The sequence below is a fragment of the Vigna radiata genome, chromosome 8 (genome assembly GCF_000741045.1).
Source record: "Vigna radiata var. radiata cultivar VC1973A chromosome 8, Vradiata_ver6, whole genome shotgun sequence".
Lineage (NCBI taxonomy): Eukaryota > Viridiplantae > Streptophyta > Magnoliopsida > Fabales > Fabaceae > Vigna > Vigna radiata.
The window spans coordinates 38,047,132-38,061,298 of NC_028358.1; the positions used below are offsets into that span (position 1 = coordinate 38,047,132).

Genomic DNA, 14,167 nt, shown 5'->3' on the forward strand with positions numbered 1-14,167 from the left:
ATTTGATAATATTTTCTAGATTAAATAATTCAAAAATAATTTCTTTCTCGCATTAAAAAAATTTAGATTGCATAATTTAAAAAGTTATTATTGATATCATAAGAAGGGGTCATATGGTACCTTTCCTAAATAGAGAAAGAAAGCTTCAAAGATAGAAAGTTTAAAACCAAAATAGACAGCGTGAGAAAGAAACGAGAAAAATCCAACGACAACTTATGGAGATGATAAAATTTAAGGATATTTTTGTCTTTTATGACTTTGACAACTACAAATAATATTAATTGATAACTTTTTATTTATTTATGTACAAATTTTCATATAGTATAGCTTTCGTTAAAACCTTGAAGTCTATTTACGTTTAGAAATGTTCGTATTATAAAGTCCTATCTCATAAAAGAAAGTTTGGGTAAATCTTTCTCTTCAAAATTAAGGTTAGTTTCATAAATGGACGTTAAATTAATTAAAAACACTAATAAACATTATAAAACATTCATAATTAGTAGTTGACAAATAAAATGTCATATTTAGAAAGTAAATTTCATTGATTCGACAATCAAATAAGATGAATACTTTAAAAATAACTCCATATATTAAAAAAACATTAAATCCTGAATTGATTCATACTATGATTGTATAAAATTTCACAAACAAAAAACTAAAACTAAATATAAATTTTAAATATTATAATCTACCAGATCAGCATTCACAGATCAATCCCAAACCTATATAAAAGAAACATTTGAATGAACTTGTATCAATATTAGCCAAAGAATATCGGTAAATATAATTATTTTGGGTCTCAGTAGAAGTTTTCATTTAAAAAACACTTATCAGGTTTTGAGGGAGAAGTATTGACCATGAAAAGCAAGAAATGACAAGGAGCAAACAAAGCAAGAATGAATGACAAGATCAACAACGACATTTCACCCAGTTTCAAATCTTGAAATGGATTAAAAATAACAAAATAGCAAAAAAGATCATATTCATGTAACTGTATGCAAATTCCCTGTCAAACCAAAGCCATGTCAGTGTCAAACGTAGTGTTAGAAAATACATTTCCTTCCAGATGTTATAATCTATTTTTAGATGCTAGGAAATAGGAACCAACTCTTCTTCATGTTTGAACTGAGCTATTGCTCTTGTTCTCGGAAGAATTTTGCTTCCTTTCTGCTTGCAGAGACCGGCATAATGATTCAAGTTTTTCTTTCTGATTTTTTGTTTTCTCCAATTGTTTCTTTAAGCGCTCACGCTGCTCAGACAACAAGATGTTGTAAATAAATTAAGAAACTTGTTTTATGGAAAAACAGGAAATAATTATATGAGCAATGAAAATGCCATATCTATGCGTCAGCTTAAAGGAGAGTGCTACAGAAAATGGCATGTAATAAATGTTTGAAACATCCAAAAGTACTTTGGGTATCTTATAATTTCTCCGGGTAAAATGGTGTGTATAGCACAATGAGGCCAATTAATCTCTTTATCCATGTCTCTTTCTTAATTCTTATATCATGCTAAAATGGTTAAATGCTCAAGAACAAGAAACACAAATTATATACCTCATCAACTAACTCTATGAGTGTAACATCAGACTTCTCAGATTTACTCTTCAAGAATTGATTCTCCTTCTTGAGTTCCTTGATTGATTTTGCCATCTGGTTGTTAACCAAAATAAAGGAAAAGACTGAACTTTAGAATTACACTCATTCGATATACGATTCAGGAAAAATTACTCGTCCTGAACAAATAAAACATGCAACGGAAATTAAGTTTACCTTCTCAATCTCTTGTTTGAATGTTTCAAAAATCTCATTGCTCTTTGACAATGCTTCCTGAAATTCAATGCATGCGTTAAGCATGTGTGATCAGAACAGTGTATGAATGGAGAGATCAGCCTCAGAACATTCTAAAAGAGGACTTGAGCAAGAAGCAAAGCCAAAGCCAGAAAAAGGAACGAAAAAGAGAAGCCAAGTTGTACAGTTTAGTAAACTTTTCTATGAGCACTTAAAAAAGAAGAAAATAAATTAAGCTAATCCTGTAAGCAAAATTAGTTTATATAAAATTAAAATCAGCTTTTAGGCTTGTTATCCGAACAGGGACCAGATGTACTTAGAAAACAAGTTATCAATGACATGCCTAAAAGCAAATAGTTGAAAGGAGGGTCAAGTTAGTCAAATAAAGATAAAAAAATATCATGTGCGAAAACAAAAAAGTTCGGTTCGCTTGGACCAGTTAACTGAAAGAGAATGAAAGATACAGAATGTGTTGAGATATTAAAAGTTATTAATATCTTGGGAAACAAAACCCAGCACAAAGAATTACAAGTATATAATCTTAATCTGTGTTCAATTGTCATAAAAATAAAGTATTGAGGATGTGAAACCATATCACGATTAGAGTAAGACGTTTATGAATCCAACCACAAATTGTTTATCTCCACATCATATTGTTACAAATTACAAATATATAGTAAACCAGACCTTTATGCAAACAATGAGCAAATTGTAGCCAAAAAGGCCATAAATTCAAATTGTGCAAATAAAAAAGAGAATAAAAACAAAACCTGAAATTGTTGGAATTTTTCTCCATCAGTTGTCAACTGCAATCTTAAACTCTTTTCAGTTGCTAATAACTGAGATACTTGTTCTGCATATAGTTTTATCTGTGACTGTTCCTGAATCAATTTTTCTTCGTGCTGCTTAATTTTTAAATCAGAAAGCTGGAGTTCCAAAGACTTTTGCTTCAACTGTTGAACAAATACAACATTAAAGTGAACAAGTAACAAAACTTTATAAACACAACTATATCACCAATGTAAACCACAAGAAAAGAAAAACCATCACCTTCTGTGCATATTGTTGCTCAGAGAGTTCATACTGTTCAGCAAGCTGCTTTAGCTTGTTTCTTAACCTGTATTGAGATTTAAGGCAACTTATTTTGTGTTCTTCAAGAAACAATTAGAGGATGAGGAGGGATCAAAATAGTACGGGCACAATTTTTACCAAATGTTACACCGGTTATATTTTCTATTGGATAATTTTTTTTTTCAAAATTCACTGTTAGATTGAAAATTCCTTTTACAAAGATTATAGATACAAAATTTATATTACTATAAACAAACATTGCCTACATTAGTTATTTTTTTAAACAGAGCAAATGTATAATGGCTATTATGGGAGTTATATATTTTTAATTTAGATTGAAAGTTCCTTTCACATAGATCATAGTTACAAAATTATTTGATGTCTCGTTTAAATATAAATACAGACAAAATTATGTTGTGAAAATAGGATTTAGGAGTACCAAAGTAAAAATTTACAGTGACATTACCATCTATAGTGATGAACAAAAAATATCAAACCAAACACAGATAGAAAAGAAGATTTAGCTTGGTAAGGAAAGGGCAGTCAATAAACTGTATTAAAGATTACCATATGCAAAAGGCGGCAGGCAATTAAACACACGAAGTCAACCCAAGTTCATTGAGAAATAGCAAGAAGCAAAGCAATAGCACACATGGGAAAAAGAATGCACCCCCAGCAAATTAATAACCAAAATAATAAGACTTGCATTCTACTCTAAAGCATAGCAGAGAAATTGATAACCTATAACCCAGAAAAAATACCATATGGCAAAATAAAATACTCAAGCATGAACGTATGTTATATGTATAGCTGAAACATATACATTTGCTGATACATTATGAAAAGCTATAAATTCTACATTCACAACTTGTCAGGGTCTTACATGTCGTTCTCTTTAAGCTGAGAAAGGCATTCATCCTTGCGTTCTTCAAGTTTATTGCTGACATCCTGTAGCAGATGGAAACTAGCATTAAGTGGAGGAAAAAGCAAGAAAATTGAAGCATGTGATCTAATTGCCAAAATCATCTCAGAAGAAAACAAGCATAAGTTTCTGAGGTTATAATAAACACGGAAACATATTCCACCAACTTGAAGCATAACTCAAATGATTATTGAAGGAAAAACAACAGATACAGTAATTTATGGTAGTTTTTAGCTCATTTCAGTAAGAATTGATAGACTATGCTATAACCGTGGACCAGCTAAATGAGATATTTCTTCTTGTATTCTGAGATAAAATTCACCAAATTTCAAACCATAATGAAAACATTTAGATTTCCAAATAAGTGTCCAGTATCACTTGCTTTTCCATATAACTTCTCAATAGCTATAGCAGCATTCCATTTATACCTATTGGCCATTGGCCAACGTTTAGAATGCAAAATTTTTATATAGTCAGAAACATATTATAATAAGCATGAACAAAGGGTACCAAAAAGAGGCAGATAGGGTATAAACAATAACTAAGTACTGTACAAAGAAAATGCAGCCAAGTCAATGTTTTAAGTCCATACAGTGCAACTGCATCTGCACATCTGTCAATAGATACTGATCTAAAGAAGTCAGCCACACAACACCAAAAAACATAGCAAGAAAAGAACCTTATTAGATGGCAAGTCTAAAACATGGAAGCCCCCTTCTTCAAAGAAAATATTTAATTCCAACCAAAGTTTCAGCCTATTTGTTGAGTATTAATACAATACAATTAATTAGAAATAAAATGACTGTTTTCATAACCACTTAAAACCACATTCCACAAATTAAATTTAAATGATGAAAGCATACCCAATGCACACTGATCAGAATATCATACATTCTAATTTCTATACAAGACAATGTTCAAACCTTGATTGCATCCTGAAACTTGGCTGACAAGTCCAACCTTAAATTTTGCCCCTCAGTTGATACACGTTTGCATTCTTCCTGAAAATGATAGATAAATCTTGGTCTTTTTGTTAAAAAGCATCAAGATGTAATTTTTGAAGTAAGATGAATCAGATCCCAACCATACTATTTCATGATAGTTATAAACAGATAAAAAAATAGAATATAATGAACTGGAGAAAAAAAATCACGTGGAGCCATTTTCTAATGAGATAAGATTTTTCAGAGATAGAAAATTATATATTATGACGAAGAGGATGTAAGCACAACTAGGGCAGGGTTTCAAATCATGAACTACTCAAGCATGCAACAAGACTGCCTAATCTCTCCACATAGCAGAAATGGTAACTACGTGTAACAGCCGTGAAGCAGCATGAACAACAAAACTGTGGACCAAAAAGTTCAGAGGAAAAGACACATTCTTAAAGATGCAACCATTCTGCTCAACGTCAATCATGAAAACAAAAGTACTGCATTCACTACACAATGCCATGAACCAGAGCTTTAATATTGTTACAAAAACTTTTATGACAAATAACATGAACTGCCCCAAAGAGGAAGGACACACTAAATAGGAACCAATCCAAAGAGATTTTCAAATGGGTTTGCCAAGGAACATTTTAAATGTGTGAGAAAATGGGTTAGAAACTGAATTGTGGTCCAAATACTGGAGGATAATACTTTAGTAGAGGAAACCAAACTAATATATGCTGGCATGAAGTATGTTCCTAGTTTTATTTATCAGGGTCAGTTATTTTCAGCTTTGGTCTTTTAATTTTGTTTTTCTATGGCCTTTTGTTTATGTGATTATGCTAGTGGGCTGTTACTTTTAGTGTTAGTGGTTTCAAGTCCAAACTCCAGCCCATGTGCAGATCTTGCAGGCTGCCCTGATCATGCACATGCAGCTCACACCACATATCCTCCATAGCTCTTGCCAAGCTTCCTTAGTCTGTTCTAGGCATCAACCTTCTCTCCTATAACACTTCACTTGGTTTGTTGCATGACTCTTTTTGAACCCCTTTTTCCTTCTCTGGTTTTGTAGATGCCACCTTTGGTTCTGTTGGGTCAGTTCCTGGTCCTGCTTTCTCTATTTCTCAAGGGTAATAGTTATTAATCATGGACTGCCTCTAGCATACTTTGGTTACTTGGTCAAGGATATCATGCGCATGGCAGAGGATCAGAAGAAATGTAAGCCCTTGAGCATAGTGGAATAAAAGAGTTAGCTCCTCTTCCTCTGACAAGAAACCAGTTGGTTGTGGATGGGTTTATGCCCTTAAAATTGGGTCTAACAATAAAGTTGATCATCTTAAAGCCTTGATCTAGGTAAACTCTTGAGTGACCAAAATACCCATCATTCATCTTTCCTTTTGTGGTTGTCATTCACCAGTGGCTGCTCTATCAACTCAACATTAAAAATGTTCCTCTTCATGGAGAGCTAGAGGGAGTCTAGCTTAATTTGCAACTTGCAAAGATCTCTCTGTGGTCTCAAACAATCTTCTTGTGTTTGGTTAGGGAAATTTAGTTATGTTATAGAAGATTTTGGGCTGACACAATTTGATGCATATCATCCAGGGTTCCATTGCAATACTTTTCCTAAGCAATGTGTCCACATAGTTGTTTATGTTGATAGCATAATGAGTATAGATACTGATGTTGCTAAAAGTTTTCCAATTGAAAAAACACTCATTTAGTCACTTTCAAACCAAATATCTTGGTTGTCTGAAATACTTTTTTGGTATTGTGGTAGCTCAATCAAAGGAAGACATTGTGATCCAATAGAAAATATGCTTTAAACATTTTGGAGCAAACTAACAGAATTAGAGTGTAGACCCATTGAGAGAGTCCTATGGATCATAATCAAAAAATTAATGGCTAATCAAGGTGAACTGTTCATAGATCCTGACAAATAGGTGATAAGTGGGGAAACTAATTTACTTTATAATTGTGACACCTGAACTTTCTTTGGCCATTGGAGTTGCTAGCCAATTCATGCAAGATCCTAGCATTGATCACCAAAATGTTGTTATAAGACTTTTAAGGCGTATAAAAAAGGCTCCTTGAAAAGGGTTGTTATAAGGGAGATAGAGACATTTTTGGGCATTCTGATGTTGATTGGCCAAGTTGTCCTATATAGGCATTATGTATCTGTTGGAGGAAATCTTATTTTTTGGAGGATCAAGAAACAAAATGTCATTATCCGATCAAGTGTCCAAGATATGGCTTTGATTACATGTGTAAACTTGTGTGGATGAAACAACTTCTACAAGAGTTGAAATTTTGAGAAGTCCAACAAATGAAATAATATTGTGATAATCAGGCAGCCCTTCATATAGTTTCCAATCTAGTTTTTCATGATAAACCAAAACATATCAAGATTGATTGTCATCTTATTCAAGAAAAATAGTTATCCAAAGAGATCAGTATTGAATTTATCAACTTCAGTGATCAACCTGCAGATATTTTGTCTAAATCCTTTAGAGCGGCCCAAATTCAGTTCATATGTTCCAAGCTAGGTACATAGAATTTATATGCTCTAGCTTAAAGAATGTAAATATGAAAAAATGCCTAAGAGAGCTTAATTATCCCTTAGCTGATCCATTCATTTATATGGATTCTTACATCAGAAAAAATAAATGGAGATTTGATGATCTAGACATAAGTGTCAGATAGTTAATACAAAAGATGAGTACCTATTCTAACAAGTTAACCCCTTCACATAAGTTAAGAACTTTTGACAAAGAGGGGTATTGAATAATGATTATCTTCTATTGTGTGACTTTTATGGAGTTGCTTTTGTTGTACCTAGTATGTCAAGGTCTAGCCTTTATTTCTGATTTCTCAGAGTTGTACTTTCAGTTATTCAAAATTGCATACATAAATATACATACGGGAGAGCAAGAGAATACAATGATTTTCCAAAACCTAAAATTCTCAACTTTCTTAAAGGAATATGTTATCCTCCAGACTAAATTTTTTACTATTTTTTAGAACAGATAGAACTTCTTTTATTGAAAAACTTAGTTTCAATCAGGAAAAGTTTAGCCTCCCAGCAAAATTTGCATAAATCAATACATCTCAATTGAATATAAGAAAGACAAAATGTTGACGTATATCAATTCCACATTTAGGACTAATTATATATTATAAAATCAGTTTAACAGGTAACAGTCCAATAGAAAATACCATCAACATTTTATTTTGACGTTGTAATTCTCTACATAGTGACTCAAGCTTATCTCGGACCGCAAGAGCTGCAAAAAGAAAGGCAAAATTTGACAAACAAGAACTAGCATCAATGTGGCTATAGATTATATGCTGCCATATACTTAAGATTCCAAAAAGAAAATGAGTCATAGATATAGTGTTTTAATTGATACTATTTCAATAAACAATGTGTAAACAACTCAAAAGTCTACCCAAACCTCCAGCAACCTAACCCATACTATTAAAAGAAAAAGTTGTTAACGTGTTTAACTGGTCATTTGAGAGAAACAACCTTCAGAGTACACTTATTAGTACAAGAGAAATGATACACGTAAAATAAAAGGAAAGCCAATAGAGAATAATACAATACCAATAGAAGATATTATTTGATTGCTCAATTACAGAGCTATTGATGAAAATTCCTTAAATGCCAAGGTATTACTTTACAGTAGTATAAATAAGAACTCCAAAAAATTGATCAGAAACTTCACAAATGCTTTCCATTTCAAACTTTATAAAACAGCATTGGACATATTCATTGCAACATACCTGCATCTCTTTCTGCCAACACTTGTTGATAATTGAGTGTAAATTCTAAAAGCTCCTTCTCTGATTTAAGAGTACGCTTTGCACTTTTTCGCTTTTCACCAGTTTCCTGACAAATTAAGAAGCTCAACTGTTCAGTCTCTCCTAGATGTAGTTTCATATACTCATAGTGACATGAGAAAGAAAGAAGGAAATTTGGCTCATGTTGATCAAAATGAGATAAATATAGTTCGTTTTATAACATTTGTAATTTAAATACTATATGAAAAACCATCCTTTTCTAGTTACTGAAACATTGAAACGAATGAGGTGAATCACATTGATGACTCAGCTCATTTTATCATAAGAAAGAGGGTTTTCTACAAAGGATCCTGAATATTGACCTAGCATAATACTGGTGTGCATCAAAAGTATATTACACTCTATTCACCAGTGATTGCAGAAAACTAGGAGTGACACAACGGATGTTTTTGTTTGATTTTGATGTACTCACTGACCTCAACATGACCCTAACTGTCAAAAATTTATGAACTGAACATGACCTAAATTGTTTGCTGTGGAACAATTGTGATGGTCCATCCAAAATCCGTATTCAATAGAGCCTAATCTAGCAACTAGCCCCAATTATATTTACAATCAGAGTATATTAACTTACCTTCGTTACAAATATACTGCTATAAACAAATTAAACAGTCAAAGCATTACAAACTGCCCAATAATTCAGAAACTATGATCGATACCGTTTATGAATTCCAAGCTATAACTTGTCGACCAAACAAGGATAACCTAACACTTCCAATAACATTCTTCAAAAATCCCCTACAAACTTGTCCATACTGTTCTGACAGAGATAACCTAACAACACCATAATCAGTCAGCACAGCCTCATTACTATTCTTGAACGGGGTGAAAAGTACATTATACTTGCAAGCTCACAGCTTAACATAAAAAATGTTAAATTTTTTTTATTATAAAGCAAAGAATATTGCTCTGCCTATTTCCAGTAAGCTTGATCTAGACCAAGTTAATGTCCTACCAAACCCAATGCCCAAAAGGCTAGTTGTGGATCAAATAAGTTATGTCAGTTGAACATACAAGGACATTTTTAATCAACTGTTAGCAGAATTTAAGAGCTAGAGAGAACACAGACTGAGAAATATAGAGCAGAAAAGACATGCAATAATTCATGTGCACAATAGAAATTAACAGAGATAATTGACTAACCGATTTTTTGTTTTTTGAAGAATCAACAGTCTCAGATGAACACACATTCTTTACAGGCAATGCTTTTGTCTCCAAAGGTACAACAGTTGCTGCAAAAGCAATTAGCAACAACACAACCACCACGTCAAATACTCAGAGAAATAACTAAAAGGCATCGGTAATTCAACATAGAGATCCAAAAGCTTGTATTTTAATGGGTTTGTAGTCATGTCTAAGCATGCAAGATAGTCCATTGATTTTGTAAGTTTAGATATTCCAACCATTTAGTACATGACTAGGTATAGTATCAGTAAAAGTGACCGACAATGCAAGAGAAAAAAAAAATGTAAGTTTAAGAGGTCATTTCATCTTTCCAACAGACAAATTCTTAAAATCGTGTATTTTCCATTTTCTTTTGCATGGAAATATTTTTAATCCTAAAAAAGGAGTTGCTTGATCGATAAACAGACATATAATATGCATAGTTCAAAAAAAAGAAAAAAATTACCTATTATGCTAAGAACTCACACCAGCTGTATATGGTCAAAATAATCCTTCTAATAATGACAAGGGCAAGTTGACCCCCACCCCCTGAGCTAGATTTTAAGATGAAGCAAACCTTGTATGCTATTAATTCTAATATATTATGGTATTAGGTCCTATCCCAATCCTAATATTTCAGTCACCCACAATTCAGAAGTGTTCAATACTGCCAATTTCACACTTCAGGAGTCCAATCTTGAGTATAAGGGGAGTGTTACAATCCCATGACGGTAGAAATATAAAGTACTACTTACAATGACATAGACAATCCTCATACGATCTTGCTTTTACAATCAAGTTATGCCCAGTCTGTTCTTAATTTTAACAAGGTCAGCATAAACTTTGGGGTCCATAACAATAGCAATACCTAATCCACATAATATGGAGACTGTTCAATGTTTGAACTAGAAAACTAAAGACAAGGAAGGATTACAAGGCTTTCCAGTGACATCCACCATACACACACAAACACCAATAAGGAAGCCTCCAATTTTGAAATTTGTGTATACATGATGACAAGTTGCACCATAGAATACAGAGGCATTATAGAAATGATTAGGCAACCAGGGACTATTAGTTCCATTTAAAGGAAAATACATAAGCAGAGAAGAAAATTTTGCATAGGTATACCAATAGTATGTATAGGTGAATGAAGGAGAGTTATACTCAATAGTAAGGAGTCATACAAAAACGAAACCTCTCTGTAGTCAAGATCAATCGATTACTCGTGTAATTCCCATGAAACTAAACAAATATTAGCATGTAGTTACTTGTTACAAAATCTACAAAAAGGGAGATAAAGGCTTAGGATAATTACATCCATCTGAACTTTGGCATTCTCCTTGTTGTGGCTCCTTTACCTCACAGCGTCTGGATAGTGGAGATTCGGGAACAGATACAGCTACAGGAGGTGTAATCTGTACACCTTCATTCTGCCGCATACGGCTACTAGAGGAAATCTCCACCGAGCAGTCTGAGGAATCAAAACTAAGTGCTTTAGATAGTGGAACGTGAAAAGGGTATTTATCGCTGACTGATCTTGCTTACCATGATTGCTTTGAAACTCTTTCGCTCCAATGTCGTTTGATAGTTCATTAGAATGAATAAGGTCGGATGAACCATCATCCTTGTAACTATTCAGCGGCTTCTCTTGCTCAGGAGTTGGAGTTGCAGGAGCGAGAGGCTCTGTAGTACTCTCAACAAACCCATCTGGCAACGAATCAACTTCAGGAAGCTGGTTTGCATCTGAATTCTGCATTTCACCTGCATCTCAAGCACCCTTTCTTAGAACAATTTAACTACAACTAAATGTTAAATTGTTTACAGAAATACTGGTCGGATAAGTAAATCACAGTCACAAAAACTATTAAAATTGTACTAGCATCTACAATTACATTGCACAATTGTCATTATAATTATAACAAGCAAGGATGTTTCCTGTCAGAATCACCTGAACTAATTTTAAACTTCCTCAAGGATTGACAACATTATGTCTACGAAACTCAATTATAAATTAACTTTTCAATAAAATTATAGCAAGTACAAAAACAATTTTCCATGAATCTCAAATCGAATTCCTTATTATATCAAACAAAGAAACGCCCTAGAGAAACCCAAAAAAGTTGTTGAAAAATATATTTAAAAATGAGGAGAGGAATAACTTCACCCACGTCAATTTTTTATGAAATAACGAAAACATTTTCCGCTACGACACCGAATAAAACACGCTCATTGTCGTTTGAACTAATAAATTGAAGATTGAAGAAAGTGGGCGTATGCAGGACAAATAGCTCATGTGGCACATTGAATGATGGGGATGATTAAGAATTATAGTAAAAATGAAAACTTTAAAAGAAGGAATTGAATTGGGAAAGGGGAAATCGAAGGGAGTACCTAGCAGGAGACAGAAAATAGTAGAAAAAGATGAAGTAAGAAAATGTATCGTCTGAGAAGCAGAGGAAGGATCCAACAGTGGGTGTGGTAGTGGAGCTCCAGCCAACACTTTCAAACCACCTGCTCTTCGCTTTCTCACACCAAATTTCTCTTTTATTTCTTCTATAAATTTGTACCTAGGTATAACTACGAAGCCACTTTTTGTTTGAGTGTTTATATGCTGTCTCAATTTCAAAATGTCAGATTTAAATGTCTGGATACTTATTTTTACCATAGAAATTGTATTTTCAAAAGGAAAATAAAATTTTAACACAATTTTTTTGACACCATTTTAACACTGCACACGTGTAATGTGGTTAAACGATTTCAAATTAAAAAACAAACTTTGGTTTTTTCCTGTCTCAAAACATTTTGACACGTGTGCAGTGTCAAAATAGTGTCAAAAAATGGTGTTAAAATATCATTTTCCTTTTGAAAATATGTTTGCTGATATTACAAAATTGATTTCTTTCTTTAGAATTTAAGATATTATATAATATTTAATTTTTAATTTTAAGGCTTTCATCAAATTATATTAGCATTAATCTTTTTAAATTTTGGATCTAAATTTAAAGCACTTACTAGAACATGTGTACTAAAGATCTTGTAAAAAATTAATCACCTGATTCTCATGATTGATAAGTTAAAATTATATATTAACTACTACAAAAAATATATTTTTTTTTTTAAAGAAAGTGATATTGCTTTGAAAATTACTCTTGTATTAAAATCAACAAATTTAAGTGCATGAATTAGCTTTAGTAATACTTTTGTTTGGCTATATTCCTTTTTAACTACATGACTGGTCATTACTATCTAGAGCACACTGTTGTCATTTAAACAATTAATACTCGTTTAGGAGTTTAAAAGGTGAACAAGGATAAATGTGTAAAACGAAAAAAAAAAAAAAAACCTAAATGAAATATTTCAACTATTATTAGAGATAGTTGTTGTCATCTTAATTTAAAACATTGAAATGTTGTTCAAGATAAGAATGTTTTTTTATCTAAGATGAATACTCTTATATCTCATCAAGTCCATTTAGTAAGCATGTAGATGATTATCTGTGTGAGTTATAGGCAAACACTCCATTATTTAATCATCAAGTCCCTAATTAGTTCATGCATCAAACATCCCTTATGGCCATACAACAAAAGAAATTACTTTTAATTTTGCAAAACAAATCTAAAGAAAGTTTAGTTATGTTTTTACTATTTTTCATGTTCTAAACTTTTAATTTCAAAAATACAGATATTACACCAATGACATGATTCTTTTCAAAAACTATTCATGTTCTGAGATTTCTCATCGAAAAGCAAGAACATATGCTACACTTTCAATATAACAACAATCAAATTCGAAATGCAACCTATGTTCTCATTGAAGATGATGGCTGCAAAGTAACTTGAACTGCACGAATGATCCACCAAAAATTTAAAATAAGAACAAAATTATATAAAGTTGACATTCAAAAATCACACCTGCATCATAGGACAAATCCTAAGACTCGTTGTACCTCACAAAGATACAATTATTCTCAAAGACACAGAAACACATCATAATAAAAAAGTGGAAAAACGAAATAAAGTTTGCCACCGTCGATCAAGAACCCAGTTCTGAGAACAATAGTTGCGGGATGACGGAGCAAAACTCACACTGACACATAATATGATAAACAAGTTCCCGACATGAAAAAAAGTACTACTACCAAGAAGACAACATTTATCATAGTCATGGTAATAGAGATTCCTTGATAGATCATCCTGCACTAGTCACTTGCCCTTCTTCTGTGCAGCCTTGGTGACCTTAGCTCCAGTAGGATCCTTCTTCTCCACGCTCTTGATGACACCAACAGCCACAGTCTGACGCATGTCTCTCACAGCAAAACGACCAAGTGGGGGATATTCAGAGAAGGTTTCAACCACCATGGGCTTTGTGGGAATCATCTTCACAAAACCAGCATCTCCGTTCTTCAAGAATTTAGGCTCCTTCTC

At 32.8% G+C, this 14,167-nt stretch overlaps 2 protein-coding genes across 2 annotated transcripts in view; both read right to left on the reverse strand.

The window, feature by feature from the left end:
• Positions 1-881: 881 nt before the first annotated feature.
• On the reverse strand, positions 882-12,340 carry LOC106769660 (alpha-taxilin). The gene is made up of 13 exons (XM_014655370.2): positions 12,135-12,340; positions 11,289-11,504; positions 11,059-11,214; positions 9,720-9,808; positions 8,499-8,604; positions 7,929-7,996; positions 4,707-4,784; positions 3,745-3,809; positions 2,841-2,907; positions 2,561-2,743; positions 1,773-1,829; positions 1,557-1,652; positions 882-1,249 (listed from the first exon to the last, which is right to left on the reverse strand). Exons 2-13 carry the CDS (start codon positions 11,497-11,499, stop codon positions 1,115-1,117), a joined length of 1,311 nt encoding a protein of 436 aa, XP_014510856.1. The 5' UTR covers positions 11,500-11,504; positions 12,135-12,340; the 3' UTR covers positions 882-1,114.
• A 1,605-nt stretch (positions 12,341-13,945) lies between these two features.
• Positions 13,946-14,167, reverse strand: part of LOC106770620 (elongation factor 1-alpha-like) — a 1,628-nt gene continuing 1,406 nt past the window's right edge. The window contains exon 2 of the mRNA XM_014656419.1: positions 13,946-14,161. Within this exon, the coding sequence (XP_014511905.1) occupies positions 13,946-14,161 (216 nt within the window). The remainder of the gene's footprint in view (positions 14,162-14,167) is intronic.